We start from the raw sequence: 25,323 nt of genomic DNA, 5'->3' as shown, positions 1-25,323 counted from the left end.
CCTAGACCAACCCATTGGTCTTTCCTTTTCGCCAAGACGGAGAAACACCCCCAAGGTTTTGGTCACCGAATGAAATTTTGATGTTTCCCATGGTTACCAGTATTTCAGTGCCCACCCGGTAAATCTCCATACCAAGCAAAAAACGCCATTTTTTGAAAATTTTGATTTTAAACGCTCGATCGGCGGCTGGATCGGCCCCCATGCTGAGAAAAAAAAATGCCCGGCCGCCCGATCCAGCCACCGATCGGTGGCTGGATTGTGCCCCCATACCGAGGAAAAATTACCTCCCCCACCCCCCTCGGGCGTCTGATCCAGGCGCCGATCGGCCTCAGACCGAGTAAAGTAGGTATGATCTAAGTAATTTTACAAGAGTTGGTTCTAGCGTGTTGGTAGACCGCGCAGATACAGAAGCAAGATAGACATGACAGCGGCGGCACCTCTGAGCTGGCGCATTTACGACCCACGCGCCCCACCGACGCCGAAAAGGATTGCACACGCGTTTTCTCCCCCGGCCGTGTTCTCGGCCAGATACAGACTGGAAAAAAACACAAAGAATAAGGTCAATGCTATACCAAACATAACATAGCACAAAAACTAGGTCATGTAGAGTATATCTTTTTGAAAAGCAATTTTGATGTAGGAAAGACCAAAAAAATTCCTGGCATTAAATGGAAGATTAGGATAAAGATGGAGACCTTGGCATGAAGGAAGGAGGGGAGGGGAGGGGCATTTTGGTCTTTTGGCCGGAGCAGAGGAAAAGGAATAAACAAACTAGACGGGCTCCTCCTCTCCTTCCTTCCTCCCTTCGTCTCCTCCGATCCATCCATCCAAACCCTAGCCGATCCATCCCTCCCCGGCCGCCCGATCCCGCCGCCGATCGGCCCATGACCGCCGCCTCCACCGGCGGCGGCGACGGCGGAGGTGGAGGCGGGGGCGCGTCCTCCCCGGCGGCGCCGCGGGCCATGAAGCGCGAGCTGGCCTTCGCGCTGCAGTCCCTCTCGGAGATCACCGCCTCCCCCGGCCGCACCCGCTCCGGCCGCTCCCTCCTCGCCTCCCCCGCTCTCCCCTCCTCGCCCGCCAAGCGCCGGAAGACCACCGCCAGATCCGACCCCCCGCCCCTGGATCTGGTCTCCCCGCCCACCCCGCCCCTCGACGCCGAGGCGCCCAAGGCCGCCCTCCACCACGCCGCCGATGGGCTGCCCCTCGACGCCCTGCTGCCGCCCGAGGTAGCTTCGGTCTTGGATGCGGAGGTGCTGCCCGAGGTGCCGCCCTTGGATGCAGAGCTACTGCCCCTGCCTGCCACCGATGGGTTGCCCCTCGATGCTGCCCTGGTGCCCGCCGAGGTAGCCAGCCAAGATGCTGCCCCGCCGCCGCCCAAGGTCAGCCACAACGCTGCTGAGGTGCTGCCCGAGGTCAGCCACAATGCTACAGAGGCGCTGTCCTTGGCTGCTGAGGTCAGCCACAACACTACGGAGGCGCCGTCCTTGGCTGCCGAGGTGCTGCCTGAGGTCAGCCACAGCGCTCCCGAGGTGCTGCCTGAGGTCAGCCACAGCGCTCCCGAGGTGCTGCCCTTGGCTGCCGAGATGATGCCCGAGGTCAGCCACCCCCACAATGCTGCTGAGGCGCAGCCGGTGGCCAACCAAGATGCTGCCGCCGAGGCGTCACCAAAGGCCAGCCACTCTGACGACGTCGTCATGGTGGACGCCGAGGCGCAGCTCAATGCTCAAGGCGACGCAGACCTCATGGGCCCCTGCGCCTACCCGGCGTCAATGGAGAAGAAGAAGGAAGAGGAGGGGGACGGGTCCAATGCTGCCGTCCCCACTCAGCACCAAATGGATGGACTCCCTGCTCCTCTAACAGAGGCTGAATCTGCTGGCGAGGCGGCAACACAGGACGCAGGAGTCGAGCCCAGCACTGCTGCTGCGCATGCAATGCCCGACGCTGAAGAGGGCGCTAGCATGGAATTGGATGCACCTTCGGCTTTGCTTGAGTCCACTGCTGGACTGGACAGTGCGTTGGCTGATCCTCCTGTGGCCGCCGAGGATGCCACCATACCTGCCTCCACTGCCATGGACGCTGAGGATGCCGCGACACCAGTTTCCACTGCCAAGACCATCAAGCCTAAAAGACGCTTCACACGGTCGCTGCTTGGACTGGACAGAGAGACTGCAGCCAGTGAAATTATAGGAGACGCCTCGCTTGATTTGTCTGCAACACCAGGGAGGAGGTTCACAAGGTCACTGCTCAAGCCAAAGGTTGAGGCGCCTCCTGCCAGCAGCCCGGTTGTGCCTGAGGAGCCCGTCGACAGCACACCAGAGACCCCTCCACCGGTGACGAAGATGGAGATGAAGATGTCCAAGAAAGTTGCCTGCCTCTCAAAGCACCCAGGCAACACCAGAGATTTGCTCAGCACAGGACTGCTCGAGGGAATGCCGGTTATGTACATCATCCCTAATAGCAAGGTATGAGACAATCAGTCATAAATTTTATCAACAGTTTTACTCCATTTGAGGATTGCACGAGCCTATCACCGCACCAGTATTTTATTAAGCTTCATGATATATTAGGTTAGCCGAGTAATCTGTATTCAGGAAGTTTTTCTGTTCAGTCAATACATACATGTGTTTGCTTTTGCCGTGTTAAGTCATCTGCTAGACCTTGACAATAGTGAATCCATCTGCGACAGAATGCCAGTAGCTTTGATGATATGTTCTGTTATTTGAGAACATCCAGGTACTAGTTACAATCAAATGTGTGATAACTTGTTGGAGACCAACAGTCTCACCCTATTTGCCTCAGTTTTGAATGCAACACTTATAGCTATGCTATGTTATATTATGATGAAGTAGCAATGAATCCCATATCTTGCTGCTCAAGATGCCTCATGTAATATATAAATATTATCTCTCTTTTTTAGAGCGTGAAATTTTAATGCAGTACAATTAATATGAATGTTGTTTGCAAGTTGCAGAAGCCTGTGCTTAAAGGTGTGATTGCAGGTTGCAATATACGTTGCTTTTGTGTTAAGTGTGATGGCTCCAAGGTTAGTATTTCTTCCCTTCAAAAGGAAAAATAGGTTAGTGCTAACTACTGTATCTGTAAGCCGTTGCAGGACACACAAAAATGTTTACATAATGTTGTTCTCCTTCTGAATTTTACAGGCTATTACCACATATTTCTTCGAACTACATGCTGGAAGCAGCAAAAAACACCCTGCAGAGTACATCTACTTAGCAAATGGTAATAGTTTGCGGGATGTGCTGCGTGCCTGTGAAAGTTCTCCTTTGGATTCTCTAGATAAAACAATCCAGTCCTGCATTGATCCCATGCTTACAAGGACCCGCACGAATTGTCTGAACTGCAACGGTGAGACTTTCATGCTTATGTAATTCAGAGAGTTGTAGTAGTTTCCTTTGGTGCCTTTGCTTATGTCTCCTAATGTTGCAGGTGAGCTACCTTCACAAACGGAAGAACAGTTTCTGTGCCATCAGTGTTGCCCAGAGTCGAACCAACCTCAAGATCCTACTTCCCCGTTGGCATGCAGCAAGAGCAGTTCCAGGTGTGCAATTTAATAAGCATAATAATGTGCTAGATGTGCTCTTATGTCTCATTAACTAGAGACCAAGAGCTATTATTTACACTGTTCTATCATAAGGAAATAAATTGTAATGGCTGCATAATTTGTTCAAGAGCTATTACTTTACACCCTGCTGTTATAAGAAAATAAGTTGTCTGTATCGCTATCTGACAATACTGTTGACTTCTACTCCCTCCGTCCCATAATATAGGACGTTTTTTGACACTAGTGTTGTGTCAAAAAACGTCTTACATTATGGGACGGAGGGAGTAGTTTTGAACTTATGTTTTATCTACAAATGACATTCCTTTCCATGTTCTGTTTTGGGGTGCCATAGGCTGACTCCAAGTTCCAAGGAATCTTTGTTGAAGAGGATGTCGGCAAGCAAAGGCGCAAGTACTGGAAAAGTAACAACAAAGTCGGTACTTCTAGTTCTGTTAGTTATCCCTTTTATTTTCTCACTATTGAGCACTTAACTCATTGGTCCCTGCTTGACAAATTTTCAGGGATACGGGGCTACACAAACTGGTATTCAAGGTTTTGCTTGACGGTACTGAAGTAACCTACTATGTTGATGGGCAGGTTTGGAGCAAGATCTATTATTTCCTTATTTTCTTTAACCACACCCTGTGTTTTTTTTGTTGTTGATAATTTGCACTTGCACTGTGTAGAAAATAATCGATGGATACATCAAGGATCAAAGAATCTACTGTAACCATTGCAACAAAGTGGTGCGGCCCCTTTCTCGTCAAAGCTATTTTTTACTGCGTATCCATTTTTTCCCTGTGAATTGACCTTTTATGAGGAATATCCAGGTCAGCCCCTCAGCGTTCGAAGCTCATGCGGGTGAGGGATCAAGACGCAAACCGTAAGTCGGCTGCATCCTGTTTTTAGCTTATACCAACCTGCACTTGTCTGCTTGCTCTTATTTATCACATTGCTATCAGGTATGACAACATCTATACGTCCAATGGGGTATCCCTGCATGAGCTGTCGATGAGAATATCAAAAGACATGCAATTGTCGGAACGTGAAACTGATGATCTGTGCAGAGAATGTGGTCTAGGAGGGGATATTTTCCCTTGCAAAATGTGTCCGAGGTCATTTCACCCAGGTAGAGCCTTCCATCTTCCTAAAACTAACGGTCAATAATGCGCTAAGAGTGGTATTTTTCAGTTATTCTCTCGTAAATGATCATCTCAACCAATCTAATATGGATCTGCTTACTTACAATCTGTAGCTTGCGTTGGGCTGCCTGGAGTTCCCTCGGAGGAGTGGTTTTGTGATAACTGCACCATCCTCGTTCAGAAAGAAAAGGCTTTAGCAGCAAATAAGAATGCCAAGGCTGCTGGGAGGCAGGCCGGAGTCGATTCTATTGAGCAGATTTTGAAGAGGGCTATTAGAATCGTCCCAATCTGTGATGACCTTGGAGGATGCGCCTTATGCAAGTGAGTACTATTTGTCCTAAAATGTTGCTAGCTATGCTGTCACTTTCTTTCCTTATTTTTTGACTACTTTGTATTCTTGTAATAATCTTAACGGCAAATCTTCTTGGTGCAGGAAAAAGGATTTTAACAATTCAGTATTTGATGAGCGCACTGTGATACTCTGTGATCAAGTACGCCTTCTGCATTTCTAGAAATTGCATCCTGATCGTTACTGCTTAAATTCAACTTATGATCCTGATATTAAGACACATTTTCTTCCATCTTTTTTCTGTGCTGTTCAGTGCGAGAAAGAATACCATGTAGGATGTTTGAGGAGTGAATGGCAGGTCGACCTGAAGGTTAGCACTTAAAAACTTCATCTCCACATTTAAGTTTTTATGTGCATGATATATTAACATGGAACAAGCAGTGCTGACATCTTTGGTGGAAGATAACACAGTTAGCTTGTTTATGCTCTGCAGGAATTACCAGAAGGGGAGTGGTTCTGTTGTGATAGTTGCTCTGAGATACGCTCCTCTTTGGACAAGATGATTTCTGAAGGAGCTCAGCCTTTGTCGGAGTCAGACCTTGATATCATAAGGAAGAAGCACGAGTCAAAAGGTTTGATCATGGACACCGATACAGAGATCAGATGGCAATTGGTTGCTGGTAGAAGTGCCACTGCAGATGGCAACTCATTGCTTTCTTCTGCTGTCCCAGTTATTCATGTATGTGCTGCATTTTTTTAATCTTGTATCGTATGCTGCATTTTGTTTTGCCTCTTTACCACGCTGTTTTATCAATGTTGTATGCTAACTGGTTCGCTTGTTTGGTTGTTTTCTCCTCGCAGCAATCTTTTGATCCAATCATTGAAGCCCATACTGGTAGGGATCTAATTCCTGAGATGGTCCACGGGTAAGAGAAGATAACCGTTTTCCCATATTTTGTTCAATGCCTAGAGTAGAGCTGTGTTAAATGGGATTTCTATTTTCTTCCAGGAGAAGACCCAAGGAAGGAATGCCAGGCCAAGATTACAGTGGAATGTACTGTGCAGTCTTAACTGTAGGGTAAGAGTCTTTTATCATTTGAAGCAAAAAACTGGCCATACTTTTGCATCCAGTATCACTGAATCCTATACTTGCGTATCGCAGTTCAAATGTTGTGTCGGCAGCACTTTTGCGTGTCATGGGAGGTGACGTGGCTGAACTGCCACTGGTTGCTACAAGTATGGATCTTCAAGGACTGGTGAGTTTACGGTTGCTGCTTAGCATTATATTGTCCATGCAGTCAAAAAATGAAAAATGTAGTTCTATTAAGAGTTTGACCTGTGTGTTATGACTTATTGATTCCATACTGATTTTTATTTTGTAAAATGATTATTTTTTTGTGCTGATAAAAACAGGGCTACTTCCAAGTGTTATTCTCATGCATCGAAAGGCTGCTAGTTTCGCTGAAGGTGAAGCACTTCATGCTTCCAGCCGCCCATGAAGCTGAAGCCATCTGGATGAAGAAGTTTGGCTTCTCTAAAATCCCTCAGGATCAGGTTTGTTTTGCTGTCTGCTATTTTGTTGTGTTGAGATGATGGAGGGAGTAAATCTAATCGAACTGACTGGTTGTGCAGATGGAAGCTTATCTTAACGGGGGACACCTCACCGTATTCCATGGAACCTTGAACCTGTACAAGGCCGTTCCATTGCCTGAATCTTAGCGGCATGGATGTCTTTAAGCCGCCCTTTGCTGCTTAATGGAGATATGCTCATTAGACATGTTTGTCATTCGAGGCTCTGCTGGTAACTGTACATAATAAGATGATGAAGCATGGCGAAAAGATGATGATAGTTACTGCAAATCTGAAAGAGGGGAGCATAGAAGAAAGATACCAGAAACAACCAGAAATGTTTGATCCTGTGGTGAAGATAGATGTGGAGATGCTGGAACAGGGGAAATCAGTGGTCCTCTGCCGGCTTTTGTTTTTCGTTTTGTACTTTGAGTAGGGCGTTGAGCTGAGCCGCCATGCCGAGAAGCAAGTGTTGCTGTCTTTCCATGTAAATGCCTGGCCGTCTCAGGAACTGCGGAATTTTGAGGCGAGATGTTGTCTGTTGGGTTGCGGTGGTTGAAATTTTGATCTGTTCATTGTTGGGGTGGCGCGTTTGTAAGAAGAGAGTTGGTTTCGTCGGTCTGGTTGTCGAATTTTGATGGGAAATGAGGAGAGATGTGGGGGTTGGATAAATTGGTTGCTTGTTTGTGCCTTACCTGATGGATGATACCTTGAGAGTTTTATCAACAACACCTTTTGACTCATGTGATGGCTTTAGCTTCCTTGTGTGCATTACATGTGTTTTTGCTTTGCCCCACATCCTATAGAAAACAATTTCAAAATGTGGGCCATATTTTGATTTTTGAGAATGCATGACTTTAACCAGCAGTTTTATCTTATTAGGTAGCAAAAAATGTGGCATGAAATTTATGTTGTAAGTTTCGTTTTTCAAATTGTTGCTAGCAAAACGGCCCGTCCGTTGCAATGGGAAAAAAAAAATCATAATCTTCAATGGCAATCACCACATTTTGTTGCATCATCGAGATATACTGTCACTCTCAATATTGTGAAATCCTGAGGAAAAAAAATGAAATCATCAACATTTTTTTAAAATTCGTGAACATATTTGAAACTGTGAACATATTTCAAATTCGTGAACACTTTTACAAATTTTTGAACATTTTCTAAAATCAAGAACATTTTTTGAATTCATGAACAATTTATGCTATTTGCAAACATTTTTAGAAAAATTGTGAACATTTTTAAACAATTTTCTTGAATCGGCGAACATTTCTAGAATCGATGATTTAAAAAAAAATTGGTGGAACAATTTTACAAATTCATGCACATTTTTCTGATTTAACAAACATTATTTTAAATGCATGATCATTTTTTGAACCAGCAAACATTTTATGAATGAATAAACTATTTTGTAAGTCATGAACAATTTTATAATTTTAGAATATTTTTTCATTCATGAACTTTTCTTTTGAATCGGTGAGATTTTTTTAAATTTCATTAACATTTTTTAATACACCAAATTTAAAAAAAATCATGATTTTTTTGAATTTCCCAAACATTTGTTTTTACAAAATCGCGAGCATTTTTGATTCCACAAACATTTTATGATTTATTAAAAAATTCGAAATTATAAATTTTTAAAAATTTCAAAACTTTTTAAAGTCCAAAATTAGTTAAAGTAGAAAAAACAGAAACACAAAAGAAAAAGAAAAAATGAAATTAAAAAAACAGGCCGCCCGACATTGGCCGGCCCAAACAGGCACACTGTGTCTTCGATCAGCGCGCAGAGCACGGTATAGGAGGTCCATACTGCATGGGTCAGCATTGGTGGGTAATATTTTGCAACTTTGAGGGCAACTTTGGTCCATACTGCATGGATTTCCCTGTGTAAAACGTTTTTTTATCACTTATAGATGGCATTGGTGGGTAATATTTTGCAACTTTGAGGGCAATTTCCATGACGAACCGCCAGAAGCAATACCCCTTTATTATTAGGTATAGGTATATAAATATAGATATAGATTGGTTTGGGATTGTTTTGAGAGAATATCGTAACTTATTGATTAGGAATTATCGTTACATATAGTATCTCCTAGATGCGATCTGGGAGACATGAGCCTTCGGTTAATATTTGCAATCACAGTAGAACATTCAACAAACGAAACATACAGAAGAGAAACTCTTCACCCTGATCTTATATTCACAATCACCGTGCCTACTGATGACTGGTCCAAAGCTAAAGACTTTGCCCTGTGAACAATTGGTAGACAATCATCATGAAATATGGCCTTCTGGAGTCCTTTGTCTCGAGCGAGGTTGATAGCACAATATATAGCATTATAACACCTAAAAAGCACGGACACACCAGAAACTGCCGATTTGGCATCCTGATAAAACGAATATGCCAGGATACTCGAATTCAACATCGTCTGATTTTTTTATTTAAGAAAATTGTAGTGATGCATCAGGACACGTATGTCACACGTTTGGGACACGGCCTGGCCCCAAAAACAGCCTCGAACCAATACCTAACCCTATTTTGTAGGGTCCCACACACGCTCTCCACATAAGGAACGCGCCACCGCCTCCATGAGGTGCACCCAGCCTCCAAGACAATAGTGAATGCGCAACCGCCTCCTGGATCAAAGCCGTCACCGGCGACGCCTAGACTTGACCGACGACCGCTACCCCCAGCAGCAGCCTCTCCTTGTAGTCATAGGTAACCCAACAAACTCTCCTCATTCCTCAACTCCTTCATCTTTTATTCTTCCGATTTTCTACCATTAAGCTGCTAGATGTTGCTTGTTGGCCTGCTGTCCTTTGAATGCTTGTGTAGATGTTGTTGTTTGCTACCCATGTTGTGTTTCTCTTTGAATGCTTCTGCTCCCGCTGCTCGCTTGAATAGTTGAATCAATGCTTATGCTTGTGCTGTTGTTCAATCTTGAACGACGAATGCTTGATTGGTGATTCACTGCTTGTTGTTAGCTTGTTAGGTAGCATGATAGTTGGGAGCGACACAATCGGTAGCCAATCGTCCATGAGCGAGAGTGACGGGCAGCCTGGTCATGGTGTTGTAATCCCGAGTATCTTTTGTGGGCTTATGTGGGGAACCTTGTACCACAAACATATGCTGGTGCTGTTGTTGATGCTGCCTCGGGTAACCGTGGAGGAAACACAAAGTTTTGTTTCAGATTCTGTAACAAAATCTACCCAGGCAGTTATTCAAGAGTGAGGCTTCATCTTCTTCAGATAAAAAAGAAAGATATAGCAACCCGTGACAAAATTCCACACCCTGCCTTTGAACAACTTTGCAAGCAAGACATAGCAGCCCATCAGCTCGGAACATGGTGCAAGCATACAATTCCTTTACCTCCCTATAATGCATCTCTTCCAACAAAAAAAGGAAAGTAAACAATTACTGAAGAGAGTTTTAATATTGAATATCCGACAACAAGCCGATGCTCATATTGCTACAACATTTTTTACTGCAGGAGTGTAATTGTATAACAATATTTTCCTTTCTTGTCAAGCATGGTAAAATTTAATCTATTGCTAAGTTGCTGACTGTATGGTGGGTTTGTGCATATTGCAGGGTTTCCATTCAATCTTGCAAGGAACCCTAACTTTAGGGCAACCATCACCTTTGTTGTGAACAATAGCTTGGGTGGGTATGTGCCTCCAGAATGCACTGAGGGAAATTGTTCTTGACCAAAGCGAAGAAGCATATTAAGAGGAGCCTACAACTCATCAAATCTACATGGTTGAACAAATGAGTGACTATTGCAACTATTGGTTGGTATGAACCTTAAAGGCGACCCATTTTGAACTTCATGGCAGTGACAGAAGGTGGCCCAATGTTCTTAAATGCAATTGACACCAAGAGAGGTATGATTATAGTACCTACGTGATTTAGTTTGTCTTTTGGTCCTATTTTTTGCCTATATTGCTTGACTTTTTGACTTGTTTTCATTGCAAGACTAAAAGCAAGGAATATATCTTCGAGAACCTAAAGGAAGTGACTGAGGAACTTGAAAATTGGAGTTGGGAATGTGGTTCAAGTGATCGCCGACAATGCTGCAAATTGTAAAGCTTCTTGGTGGATGATTGAAGCAAAGTACAAGGACATCTTTTGGATTCCTTGCATTGTGCACACTCTAAATGTTGCACTGAAGAATATATGTTATCTGAAAAACAACAAGCGCAAAAAATTCCATCTTCTCTTCATCAAAGATGTCGCTGATGACGCTTCTTTGATAATGAATTTGTCATGAACCATGACATGACGTTTTCTATGTTCAATGAGTCTAGCAAACTCAAGATTCCTAGTACCTCTGTGGGCTTATGTGAAGAAGCTTGTACCAGAAACATATGTTGGTGGTGATGCTGATGCTGCCTCTGGTAGCCATGGAGGTAACACAAAGTTTTGTTGCATTTTCTATAACAAAATTTACCCAGGCAGTTATTCAAGGGTGAGGCATCATCTTCTTCAGATAACAAAGAAAGATATAACAACCTATGACAAAGTTCCACACCCTACCTTTGAGCAACTTTGCAAGGAAGACATAGGAGCCAATCAATCCATTGCACATGGTGCAATTAAGCATAAAATTGCTTTACCTCCCTATAATGCATCTGTTCCAACAAGAAAAACAACGCAAATAGCTATTGTGGAGAGTTTTAATGTAGAAATCCGCCACAAGCCGATGCTCATATTTCTAGAACGTTTTTCATGCATGTCAGAAGTTGCCGATTTGGTGTGTTGATTCGGCGGGATATGGTGACATGGGGCTGTACGCGAATTCAGCAGTATCCCCCATGTTTTGGTTTAAAAAGAAAAGAAGAAAATATAGGAAAACGGGGGGACATGTAGATGACACGTTTGGGACACGACTTGGCCCCAAAAAAGCCCAGCCCAATAGCTAGCAGTGAACGCGTCACCACCACCGGCGATGCCTGGACTGGATCGATGCCCATCAAATCAACATGGCCAAACAAAGGAGTGACTATTGCGATTCATGGCTGGTCTAGTCCTTAAAGGAGACCCATTTTAAACTACATGGAAGTGACAAAAGGTAGTCCAATGTTCTTAAGGACTATGGCCAGCAAGGGAGAGGCAAAATCTTAGTACCTACGTAATTTATTTTGTCTTTTGGTCATGTGTTGTTGCATATATTGCTTGCTGACTTTTTGACTTATCTTCACACATTCAATCATTCACTCCTTTAGGCTTCAACCATGAGAGAATGAGACCATCACTCCATCAGTCATTCTCTGAATTTATATTTCTAGCTATTATGTAATGTACTTTTGAACTGCCTATTTGCCATTTGAACAGTTTGACTATGTGGCCATCTGAGGCTTGTTAGCTCCTATTTATCATGTTCTTAGTAGACTATGTGATGCTGTCAACTAGTCATGGTCTGTATTTGTAATATGGTGTCACATTGGGGTTGGTAGTTTGAGAATTGAGATTGCTAAACCATATTGCAATTGGGAGCCAAATGCATTGCAAATTGGGTAAGCAAACTTTTTTTTTTACTGTTTTTCATGTTTTCGTATTGTCTTCAGATTATGTCCTATACTCTTCTTTACTGTTTGATGTGTTTTGCAAGATGCAACTTGCAATGACATGGGGGGATGAGAATCGGTCTAGGACTTGATAAAATAGACAACAAATGGGCAGTATTCCGATCTCTTTCTCATTAGTTTTCTTTCTTAACTCTTATTACATGGCATATTTTTATTTTATTTTATATATACTCGTCATATCCCTGAATGGTTGTTTTTGGAAAATCCGGTATCCCGTGTCCCCGTATGTGTATCCCCATCTTTCGTCCATGTGTCCGTGCTTTCTAGATTAACATTAACATTGCAAACATTACATAAATCTCGTCAGACCACGGGATCCACAATTTCCTAGTCCGAGGGATTTATGAAAGAGTGTGATACCTCTCCATCGCATCTACTTTTCCAAACTCTTTTGCCCTTGTTTTGGACTCTAACTTGCATGATTTGAATGAAACTGACCCGGACTGACGCTGTTTTCAGCATAATTGCCTTGGTGTTATTTTTGTGCAGAAATAAAAGTTCTCGGATTGACCTGAAAATTTATGGAGAATATTTTTGGAATAAATAAAAAATATTGGCAAAAGAATCAACCAGAGGGGACCCACCAGCTGACTACAAGGGTGGAGGGCGCGCCCCCTGCCTTGTGGGTCCCCCGGACCTCCTCCGACCCTAACTCCAACTCTATATATTCACGTTTAGGGAGAAAAAAATCAGAGAGAAGGATTCATCGCGTTTTACGATATGGAGCCGCCACCACCTCCTGTTCTTCATCGGGAGGGCAGATCTGGAGTCCGTTCAGGGCTCCGGAGAGGGGGATTCGTCGCCATCATCATCACCAACCTTCCTCCATCACCAATTTCATGATGCTCACTGATACGTCTCCGTCGTATCTACTTTTTCAAACACTTTTGCCCTTGTTTTGGACTCTAACTTGCATGATTTGAATGGAACTAACCTGGACTGCCGCTGTTTTCAGCAGACTTTCCATGGTGTTATTTATGTGCAGAAACAAAAGTTCTCGGAATGACCTGAAACTCCACGGAACATCTTTTTGGAAAATATTAAAAATACTGGAAGAAAAATCCACGTCAGGGGGCCCACACCCTATCCACGAGGGTGGGGGGCGCGCCCCCTTCCTCGTGGGCCCCCTGACGCTCCACCAACCTCAACTCCAACTCCATATATTCGTGTTCGGGGAGAAAAAAAATCAGAGAGAAGGATTCATCGCGTTTTACGATACGGAGCCGCCGCCAAGCCCTAAAACCTCTCGGGAGGGCTGATCTGGAGTCCGTTCGGGGCTCCGGAGAGGGGGATTCGTCGCCGTCGTCATCATCAACCATCCTCCATCACCAATTTCATGATGCTCATCGCCGTGCGTGAGTAATTCCATCGTAGGCTTGCTGGACGGTGATGGGTTGGATGAGATCTATCATGTAATCGAGTTAGTTTTGTTAGGGTTTGATCCCTAGTATCCACTATGTTCTGAGATTGATGTTGCTATGACTTTGCTATGCTTAATGCTTGTCACTAGGGCCCGAGTGCCATGATTTCAAATCTGAACCTATTATGTTTTCATGAATATATGTGAGTTCTTGATCGTATCTTGCAAGTCTATAGTCACCTACTATGTGTTATGATCCGGCAACCCCGAAGTGACAATAATCGGGACCACTCCCGGTGATGACCGTAGTTTGAGGAGTTCATGTATTCACTATGTGTTAATGCTTTGGTCCGGTACTCTATTAAAAGGAGGCCTTAATATCCCTTAGTTTCCGTTAGGACCCCGCTGCCACGGGAGGGTAGGACAAAAGATGTCATGCAAGTTCTTTTCCATAAGCACGTTTGACTATATTCGGAATACATGCCTACATTACATTGACGAATTGGAGCTAGTTCTGTGTCACCCTATGTTATGACTGTTACATGATGAACCACATCTGGCATAATTCTCCATCACCGATCCAATGCCTACGAGCTTTACACATATTGTTCTCCGCTTATTTACTTTTCCGTTGTTATTGTTACAATCACTACAAAACCCAAAAATATTACTTTTGCTACCGTTACCGTTACTTCCATATTACTTTGCTACTAAATACTTTGCTGCAAATACTAAGTTATCCAGGTGTGGTTGAATTGACAACTCAGCTGCTAATACTTGAGAATATTCTTTGGCTCCCCTTGTGTCGAATCAATAAATTTGGGTTGAATACTCTACCCTCGAAAACTGTTGCCATCCCCTATACTTGTGGGTTATCAAGACTATTTTCTGGCGCCGTTGCCGGGGAGCATAGATCTATTCTTTGAGTCACTTGGGATTTATACCTGCTGGTCACTATGAAGAACTTGAAAGATGAGAAAACAAAAATTTATCCCTCAACTACGAGGGAAGGTAAGGAACTGCCATCTAGCTCTGCACTTGATTCACCTTCTGTTTTGAGTAAGCTTGCGACACCTAAACCTGCTACTACTATTCGTTCTGATATGTCGCATGTTATTCATGATGCCACTTCTGCTATGCATGATACTTATGATGAAACCACTTCTATGGTTGATACTACTGTGCCACTTGGTGAATATCTTGATGAACAACTTGCTAGGGTTAGAGAGAATGAAATTATTGAAACTGATAACATTGATGAAAGTGATGATGAAGACTCTCCCCCTAATAAATATGAATCGCCTGTTGTTCCTGAGGGTTATGTTTTTGAAAAAGAAGCTGCTCTAGCTATTTTAGCTTGCAAAGATAGATACGAGCTCAAGAGGTTATTAGCTAAATGGAAGCATCAATCTCTTAATGCTAGAATGAAACCTGACCCTGCTTTTGCTACTTCACCTATCTGTGTTACTGATAAGGATTATGAATTCTCTGTTGATCCTGATATAATTACTTTGGTTGAATCCGATCCTTTTCATGGCTATGAATCTGAAACTGTTGTGGCACATCTTACTAAATTAAATGATATAGCCACCCTGTTCACTAATGATGAGAAATCTCGCTATCTTTATATCCTTAAAATATTTCTGTTCTCATTAAAGGGTGATGCTAAGATATGGTTTAATTCTCTTGATCCTGGTTGTGTGCGTAGTCCCCAGGATATGATTTATTACTTCTCTGCAAAATATTTCCTTGCTCATAAGAAACAAGCTGCTTTAAGGGAAATATATAATTTTATGCAAATTGAAGAAGAGAGTCTCCCACAAGCTTGGGGGAGGCTTCTCCAATTACTTAATGCTTTGCCTGATCATCCTCTTAAGAAAAATGAAATACTTGATATCTTTTATAATGGACTAACCGATGCTTCCAGAGATTACCTGGATAGTTGTGCTGGTTCTGTTTTCAGGGAAAGAACACATGATGAAGCTGAAATTCTATTGAATAATATGTTGACAAATGAAAATAATTGGACACTTCCTGAGCCAGCTCCTGAGCCAATTCCTGAGCCTATTCCTAAACCAACTCTGAAGAAGAGAGGTGTTCTATTTCTCAGTCCTGAAGATATGCAAGAGGTAAAGAAATCTATGAAAGAAAAAGGTATTAAAGCTGAAGATGTTAAGAATTTACCTCGTATTGAAGAAATATATGGTCTTAATCTACCGCCTGCTGAAGAAATACATGATCTTAATCCATCACCTATTGAAGAAACACATGGTCTTGATAACCCGACGCAGGTAGTAAAGGTAATTTCTCTCTATAGATTTGATGAAGGTGATATTCCTCACTATAAGTCTGCTAGACAATGCTTAGAAGAATTTGATAATTTTATTGTCAAACAAGAAAACTTCAATGCTTATTTTGGTAGACAATTGAAATACAATTCCGATACGCTTGAACACTTGGGTGATTATATGTCTAGAGTTAAAGGTGAACTTAAACTCATTAGTAAACATGCTTCTATGGTTACCACTCAAGTAGAACAAGTACTTAAAGCTCAAAATGATTTGCTCAACGAATTAAATAGTAAGAATAATGATATGCTGTTAGAGTGGCTATTAAAACTGGTAAAATGACTCACGAACCTTTGTATCCTGAAGGCCACCCTAAGAGAATTGAGCAAGATTCTCAGAGAAATAATATAGATGCACCTAGTCCTTCTAAAAAGAAGAAAAAGAAAAATGATAGGGCTTTGTGTGCTTCTAGTGAACCTATTGTTGAAACACCTGAGAATCCAAATGATATTTCTATTTCTGATGCTGAAACACAATCTGGTAATGAACATGAACCTAATGAAAATGTTAATGATAATGTTCATGATGATGCTCAACCTAGCAATGACAATGATGTAGAAATTGAACCTGCTGTTGATCTTGACAACCCACAATCAAAGAATCAACGTTATGATAAGAGAGACTTTGTTGCTAGGAAGCATGGTAAAGAAAGAGAACCATGGGTTCAGAAACCCATGCCTTTTCCTCCCAAACCATCCAAGAAAAAGGATGATGAGGATTTTGAGCGCTTTGCTGAAATGATTAGACCTATCTTTTTGCGTATGCGTTTGACTGATATGCTCAAAATGAATCCTTATGCTACGTATATAAAAGAAATTGTCACTAATAAAAGAAAGATACCGGAAGCTGAAATTTCCACCATGCTTGCTAATTATACTTTTAAGGGTGGAATACCTAAGAAACTAGGAGATCCAGGAGTACCAACTATACCATGCTCCATTAAAAGAAACTATGTTAAAACTGCTTTATGTGATCTTGGAGCCGGTGTTAGTGTCATGCCTCTCTCTTTATATCGTAGACTTGATTTGAATAAGTTGACACCTACTAAAATATCTTTGCAAATGGCTGATAAATCAACTGCTATACCTGTCGGTATTTGTGAGGATGTGCCTATTGTAGTTGCAAACGTTACTATTTTAACGGACTTTGTTATTCTTGATATTCCCGAGGACGATAGTATGTCTATTATTCTTGGAAGACCTTTTTTGAATACTGCAGGGGCTGTTATTGATTGCAACAAAGGCAATGTCACTTTTCATGTTAATGGTAATGAGCATACGGTACACTTTCCGAGGAAACAACTGTTGGAAATATGCCCTAGAGGCAATAATAAAATGGTTATTATTATATTTCTTTGTTCATGATAATTGTCTATTGTTCATGCTATAATTGTGTTATCCGGAAATCGTAATGCATGTGTGAATACATAGACAACAACATGTCCCTAGTGAGCCTCTAGTTGACTAGCTCGTTGATCAACAGATAGTCATGGTTTCCTGACTATGGACATTGGATGTCGTTGATAACGGGATCACATCATTAGGAGAATGATGTGATGGACAAGACCCAATCCTAAGCATAGCACAAGATCGTGTAGTTCGTTTGCTAGATCTTTTCCAATGTCAAGTATCATTTCCTTAGACCATGAGATCGTGTAACTCCCGGATGCCGTAGGAGTGCTTTGGGTGTACCAAACGTCACAACGTAACTGGGTGACTATAAAGGTACACTACAGGTATCTCTGAAAGTGTCTGTTGGGTTGACACGGATCGAGACTGGGATTTGTCACTCCGTATGACGGAGAGGTATCTCTGGGCCCACTCGGTAATGCATCATCATAATGAGCTCAATGTGACCAAGTGTTTGGTCACGGGATCATGCATTACGGTACGAGTAAAGTGACTTGCCGGTAACGAGATTGAACAAGGTATTGGGATACCGACGATCGAATCTCAGGCAAGTAACGTACCGATTGACAAAGGGAATTGTATACGGGATTGATTGAATCCTCGACATCGTGGTTCATCCGATGAGATCATCATGGAACATGTGGGAGCCAACATGGGTATCCAGATCCCGCTGTTGGTTATTGACCGGAGAGTCGTCTCGGTCATGTCTGCATGTCTCCCGAACCCGTAGGGTCTACACACTTAAGGTTCGGTGACGCTAGGGTTGTAGAGATATTAGTATGCGGTAACCCGAAAGTTGTTTGGAGTCCCGGATGAGATCCCGGACGTCACGAGGAGTTCCGGAATGGTCCGGAGGTAAAGAATTGTATATAGGAAGTCCAGTTTCGGCCACCGGGAAAGTTTCGGGGGTCACCGGTATTGTACCGGGACCACCGGAAGGGTCCCGGGGGTCCATCGGGTGGGGCCACCTATCCCGGAGGGCCCCATGGGCTGAAGTGGGAGGGGAACCAGCCCCTGGTGGGCTGGTGCGTCCCCCTTGGGCCTCCCCCTGCGCCTAGGGTTGGAAACCCTAGTGGTGAGGGCGCCCCCCACTTGACTTGGGGGGGAAGCCACCCCTTGGCCGCCGCCCCCCCTTGGAGATTAGATCTCCTAGGGCCGGCGCCCCCCAGGGGGGCCTATATATAGGAGGGGGAGGGAGGGCAGCCGCACCACAACCCCTGGCGCCTCCCTCTCCCTCCCGTAACACATCTCCCTCCTCCCGCAGCGCTTGGCGAAGCCCTGTCGGAATCCCGCTACTTCCACCACCACGCCGTCGTGCTGCTGGATCTCCATCAACCTCTCCTTACCCCTTGCTGGATCAAGAAGGAGGAGACGTCGCTGCTCCGTACGTGTGTTGAACGCGGAGGTGCCGTCTGTTCGGCGCTCGGTCATCGGTGATTTGGATCACGACGAGTACGACTCCATCAACCCCGTTCACTTGAACGCTTCCGCTCATGATCTACAAGGGTATGTAGATGCACTCCTCTCTCTCGTTGCTAGATGAATCCATAGATTGATCTTGGTGATGCGTAGAAATTTTTTAATTTCTGCTACGATCCCCAACAGTGGCATCATGAGCCAGGTCTATGCGTAGTTTCTATGCACGAGTAGAACACAAACTTGTTGTGGGCGTAGATGTTGTCAATTTTCTTGCCACTACTAGTCTTATCTTGTTTCGGCGGCAACGTGGGATGAAGCGGCCCAGACCGACCTTACACGTACGCTTACGTGAGACAGGTTCCACCGACTGACATGCACTAGTTGCATAAGGTGGCTAGCGGGTGTCAGTCTCTCCCACTTTAGTCGGAACGGATTCGATGAAAAGGGTCCTTATGAAGGGTAAATAGAAATTGGCATATCACGTTGTGGTTTTGGCGTAGGTAAGAAACGTTCTTGCTAAGAAACCTATAGCAGCCACGTAAAAAAAACTTGCAACAACAATTAGAGGACGTCTAACTTGTTTTTGCAGCATATGCCGTGTGATGTGATATGGCCAAAAGGATGTGATGAATGATATATGTGATGTATGAGATTGATCATGTTCTTGTAATAGGAATCACGACTTGCATGTCGATGAGTATGACAACCGGCAGGAGCCATAGGAGTTGTCTTTATTTTTGTATGACCTGCATGTCATTGAACAACGCCATGTAAATTACTTTACTTTATTGCTAAACACGTTAGCCATAGAAGTAGAAGTAATCGTTGGCGTGAAAACTTCATGAAGACACGATGATGGAGATCATGATGATGGAGATCATGGTGTCATGCCGGTGACGAAGATGATCATGGCGCCCCGAAGATGGAGATCAAAAGGAGCAAAATGATATTGGCCATATCATGTCACTATTTGATTGCATGTGATGTTTATCATGTTTTACATCTTATTTGCTTAGAATGACGGTAGCTTAAATAAGATGATCCCTCGCAATAATTTCAAGAAAGTGTTCCCCCTAACTGTGCACCGTTGCGAAGGTTCGTTGTTTCGAAGCACCACGTGATGATCGGGTGTGATAGATTCTAACGTTCGAATACAACGGGTGTAAGCCAGATTTACACACGCAATACACTTAGGTTGACTTGACGAGCCTAGCATGTACAGACATGGCCTCGGAACACGGAAGACCGAAAGGTCGAGCATGAGTCGTATAGAAGATACGATCAACATGAAGATGTTCACCGATGTTGACTAGTCCGTCTCACGTGATGATCGGACACGGCCTAGTTGACTCGGATCATGTTTCACTTAGATGACTAGAGGGATGTCTATCTGAGTGGGAGTTCATTGAATAATTTGATTAGATGAACTTAATTATCATGAACTTAGTCTAAAATCTTTACAATATGTCTTGTAGATCAAATGGCCCACGTTGCCCTCAACTTCAACGCGTTCCTAGAGAAAACCAAGCTGAAAGATGATGGCAGCAACTATACGGACTGGGTCCGGAACCTGAGGATCATCCTCATAGCTGCCAAGAAAGATTATGTCCTAGAAGCACCGCTAGGTGACGCACCCATCCCAGAGAACCAAGACGTTATGAACGCTTGGCAGTCACGTGCTGATGATTACTCCCTCATTCAGTGCGGCATGCTTTACAGCTTAGAACCGGGGCTCCAAAAGCGTTTTGAGCAACACGGAGCATATGAGATGTTCGAAGAGCTGAAAATGGTTCTCCAAGCTCATGCCCGGGTCGAGAGATACGAAGTCTCCGACAAATTCTTCAGTTGTAAGATGGAGGAAAATAGTTCTGTCAGTGAGCACATACTCAGAATGTCTGGGTTACACAACCGCTTGACTCAGCTGGGAGTTAATCTCCCGGATGACGCGGTTATTGACAGAATCCTTCAGTCGCTTCCACTGAGCTACAAGAGCTTTGTGATGAACTTCAATATGCAGGGGATGGAAAAGACCAATCCTGAGGTATATTCAATGCTGAAATCAGCGGAGGTGGAGATCAAAAAGGAACATCAAGTGTTGATGGTGAATAAAACCACTAACTTCAAGAAAGGCAAGGGTAAGAAGAACTTCAAGAAGGACGGCAAGGGAGTTGCCGCGCCCGGTAAGCCAGTTGCCGGGAAAAAGCCAAAGAATGGACCCAAGCCTGAGACTGAGTGCTTTTATTGCAAGGGAAGTGGTCACTGGAAGCGGAACTGCCCCAAATACTTAGCGGACAAGAAGGCTGGCAACACCAATGGTATATGTGATATACATGTAATTGATGTGTACCTTACCAGTACTCGTAGTAGCTCCTGGGTATTTGATACCGGTGCGGTTGCTCATATTTGTAACTCAAAACAGGAGCTGCGAAATAAGCGGAGACTGGCGAAGGACGAGGTGACGATGCGCGTCGGGAATGGTTCCAAGGTCGATGTGATCGCCGTCGGCACGCTACCTCTACATTTACCTACGGGATTAGTTTTAAACCTCAATAATTGTTATTTAGTGCCAGCTTTGAGCATGAACATTGTATCTGGATCTCGTTTAATGCGAGATGGCTACTCATTTAAATCCGAGAATAATGGTTGTTCTATTTATATGAGAGATATGTTTTATGGTCATGCCCCGCTGGTCAATGGTTTATTCTTAATGAATCTCGAACGTGATGTTACACATATTCATAGTGTGAATACCAAAAGATGTAAAGTTGATAACGATAGTCCCACATACTTGTGGCACTGCTGCCTTGGTCACATTGGTGTCAAGCGCATGAAGAAGCTCCATGCTGATGGACTTTTAGAGTCTCTCGATTATGAATCATTTGACACATGCGAACCATGCCTCATGGGCAAAATGACCAAGTCTCCGTTCTCCGGAACAATGGAGCGAGCAACCAACTTATTGGAAATCATACATACCGATGTGTGCGGTCCAATGAGCGTTGAGGCTCGCGGTGGCTATCGTTATGTTCTCACCCTCACCGATGACTTGAGTAGATATGGGTATGTCTACTTAATGAAACACAAGTCTGAGACCTTTGAAAAGTTCAAGGAATTTTAGAGTGAGGTTGAGAATCAACGTGACAGGAAAATAAAGTTCTTACGATCAGATCATGGGGGGGGGGGAATATTTAAGTCACGAATTTGGTATGCACTTAAGGAAATGTGGAATCGTTTCACAACTCACGCCGCCTGGAACACCTCAGCGAAATGGTGTGTCCGAACGTCGTAATCGCACTCTATTGGATATGGTGCGATCTATGATGTCTCTTACCGATCTACCGCTCTCATTTTGGGGCTATGCTTTAGAGACTGCCGCATTCACTTTAAATAGGGCTCCGTCGAAATCCGTTGAGACGACACCGTATGAATTATGGTTTGGGAAGAAACCTAAGCTGTTGTTTCTAAAAGTTTGGGGATGCGATGCTTATGTCAAGAAACTTCAACCTGAAAAGCTCGAACCCAAGTCGGAGAAATGCGTCTTCATAGGATACCCTAAGGAAACCATTGGGTATACCTTCTACCTTAGATCCGAAGGCAAGATCTTTGTTGCTAAGAACGGATCCTTTCTAGAGAAAGAGTTTCTCTCGAAAGAAATAAGTGGGAGGAAAGTGGAACTTGATGAAGTACTACCTCTTGAAGCGGAAAGTAGCGCAGCTCAGGAAGATGTTCCTGTGGTGCCTGCACCGACTAGAGAGGAAGTTAATGATGATGATGATCAAGGTACTTCGGATCAAGCTCCTACTGAACTTCGTAGGTCCACAAGGACACGTTCCGCGCCAGAGTGGTACGGCAACCCTGTCTTGGAAATCATGTTGTTAGACAACGGTGAACCTTCGAACTATGAAGAAGCAATGGCGGGCCCAGATTCTGACAAATGGCTAGAAGCCATGAAATCCGAGATAGGATCCATGTATGAAAACGAAGTATGGACTTTGACTGACTTGCCCGATGATGGGCGAGCCATAGAAAATAAATGGATCTTTAAGAAGAAGACAGACGCGGATGGTAATGTGACCATCTATAAGGCTCGACTTGTCGCTAAGGGTTATCGACAAGTTCAAGGGGTTGACTTCGATGAGACTTTCTCACCAGTAGCGAAGCTGAAGTCCGTCCGAATCATGTTAGCAATTGCCGCATTCTATGATTATGAGATATGGCAAATGGACGTCAAAACGGCATTCCTTAACGGCTTTCTTAAGGAAGAATTGTATATGATGCAGCCGGAAGGTTTTGTCGATCCTAAGAATGCTAACAAGGTATGCAAGCTCCAGCGGTCCATCTATGGGCTGGTGCAAGCATCTCGGAGTTGGAACATTCGATTTGATGAGATGATCAAAGCGTTTGGGTTTACACAGACTTATGGAGAAGCCTGTGTTTACAAGAAAGTGAGTGGGAGCTCTGTAGCATTTCTCTTATTATATGTGGATGACATACTATTGATGGGAAATGATATAGAATTCTTGGAAAGTATAAAGGCCTATTTGAATAAGTGTTTTTCAATGAAGGACCTTGGAGAAGCTGCTTATATATTAGGCATCAAGATCTATAGAGATAGATCAAGACGCCTCATTGGTCTTTCACAGAGTACGTACCTTGACAAGATATTGAAGAAGTTCAATATGGATCAGTCCAAGAAGGGGTTCTTGCCTGTATTGCAAGGTGTGCAATTGAGCACGGCTCAATGCCCGACCACGGCAGAAGATAGAGAAAAGATGAGTGTCGTCCCCTATGCCTCGGCCATAGGGTCTATTATGTATGCCATGCTGTGTACCAGACCTGATGTAAACCTTGCCGTAAGTTTGGTAGGAAGGTACCAAAGTGATCCCGGCATGGAACACTGGACAGCGGTCAAGAATATCCTGAAGTACCTGAAGAGTACTAAGGATATGTTTCTCGTTTATGGAGGTGACGAAGAGCTCATCGTAAAGGGTTACGTCGATGCTAGCTTCGACACAGATCTGGATGACTCTAAGTCACAAAACGGATACGTGTATATTTTGAATGGAGGGGCAGTAAGCTGGTGCAGTTGCAAGCAAAGCGTCGTGGCGGGATCTACATGTGAAGCGGAGTACATGGCGGCCTCAGAGGCAGCACAAGAAGCACATGTGATTCCCAATGCGTCGGGCCCGATGACTCTCTTCTGTGACAACACTGGAGCTATTGCCCTTGCCAAGGAGCCCAGGTTTCACAGGAAGACCAGGCATATCAAGCGTCGCTTCAACTCCATTCGTGAAAGTGTTCAAAATGGAGACATAGATATTTGTAAAGTACATACAGACCTGAATGTAGCAGATCCATTGACTAAACCTCTCCCTAGAGCAAAACATGATCAACACCAGAACTCTATGGGTGTTCGATTCATCACAATGTAACTAGATTATTGACTCTAGTGCAAGTGGGAGACTGTTGGAAATATGCCCTAGAGGCAATAATAAAATGGTTATTATTATATTTCTTTGTTCATGATAATTGTCTATTGTTCATGCTATAATTGTGTTATCCGGAAATCGTAATGCATGTGTGAATACATAGACCACAACATGTCCCTAGTGAGCCTCTAGTTGACTAGCTCATTGATCAACAGATAGTCATGGTTTCCTGACTATGGACATTGGATGTCGTTGATAACGGGATCACATCATTAGGAGAATGATGTGATGGACACGACCCAATCCTAAGCATAGCACAAGATCGTGTAGTTCGTTTGCTAGAGCTTTTCCAATGTCAAGTATCATTTCCTTAGACCATGAGATCGTGTAACTCCCGGATGCCGTAGGAGTGCTTTGGGTGTACCAAACGTCACAACGTGACAGGGTGACTATAAAGGTACACTACAGGTATCTCTGAAAGTGTCTGTTGGGTTGACACGGATCGAGACTGGGATTTGTCACTCCGTATGACGGAGAGGTATCTCTGGGCCCACTCGGTAATGCATCATCATAATGAGCTCAATGTGACCAAGTGTTTGGTCACGGGATCATGCATTACAGTACGAGTAAAGTGACTTGCCGGTAACGAGATTGAACAAGGTATTGGGATACCGACGATCGAATCTCAGGCAAGTAACGTACCGATTGACAAAGGGAATTGTATACGGGATTGATTGAATCCTCGACATCGTGGTTCATCCGATGAGATCATCATGGAACATGTGGGAGCCAACATGGGTATCCAGATCCCGCTGTTGGTTATTGACCGGAGAGTCGTCTCGGTCATGTCTGCATGTCTCCCGAACCCGTAGGGTCTACACACTTAAGGTTCGGTGACGCTAGGGTTGTAGAGATATTAGTATGCGGTAACCCGAAAGTTGTTCGGAGTCCCGGATGAGATCCCGGACGTCACGAGGAGTTCCGGAATGGTCCGGAGGTAAAGAATTGTATATAGGAAGTCCAGTTTCGGCCACCGGGAAAGTTTCGGGGGTCACCGGTATTGTACCGGGACCACCGGAAGGGTCTCGCGGGTCCATCGGGTGGGGCCACCTATCCCGGAGGGCCCCATGGGCTGAAGTGGGAGGGGAACCAGCCCCTGGTGGGCTGGTGCGCCCCCCTTGGGCCTCCCCCTGCGCCTAGGGTTGGA

The 25,323-nt window shown here is 44.0% G+C and overlaps 1 protein-coding gene across 2 annotated transcripts; it reads left to right on the top strand.

The window, feature by feature from the left end:
* Positions 1-715: 715 nt before the first annotated feature.
* Positions 716-7,305, top strand: LOC109779316 (uncharacterized). 2 transcript variants are annotated; one of them, XM_073505759.1, is made up of 19 exons: positions 724-1,529; positions 1,563-2,462; positions 2,972-3,043; positions 3,162-3,366; positions 3,448-3,559; positions 3,915-3,995; positions 4,084-4,159; positions 4,249-4,308; positions 4,393-4,445; positions 4,525-4,691; positions 4,818-5,025; positions 5,138-5,195; positions 5,307-5,363; positions 5,487-5,732; positions 5,855-5,919; positions 6,003-6,071; positions 6,156-6,249; positions 6,407-6,547; positions 6,626-7,305. In XM_073505759.1, the coding sequence occupies exons 1-19, from the start codon at positions 885-887 to the stop codon at positions 6,710-6,712; spliced, it is 3,396 nt and encodes a 1,131-aa protein (XP_073361860.1). In that variant the 5' UTR covers positions 724-884; the 3' UTR covers positions 6,713-7,305. The 2 variants fall into 2 exon arrangements, with proteins under 2 accessions (XP_020193509.1, XP_073361860.1); XM_020337920.3 differs by having other exon boundaries at positions 716-2,462.
* The last annotated feature ends 18,018 nt before the right edge of the window (positions 7,306-25,323 follow it).

This window comes from Aegilops tauschii, chromosome 7 (genome assembly GCF_002575655.3).
Source record: "Aegilops tauschii subsp. strangulata cultivar AL8/78 chromosome 7, Aet v6.0, whole genome shotgun sequence".
Taxonomy (NCBI): Eukaryota; Viridiplantae; Streptophyta; class Magnoliopsida; order Poales; family Poaceae; genus Aegilops; species Aegilops tauschii.
This window is presented reverse-complemented; position numbering and strand designations above follow the sequence as displayed.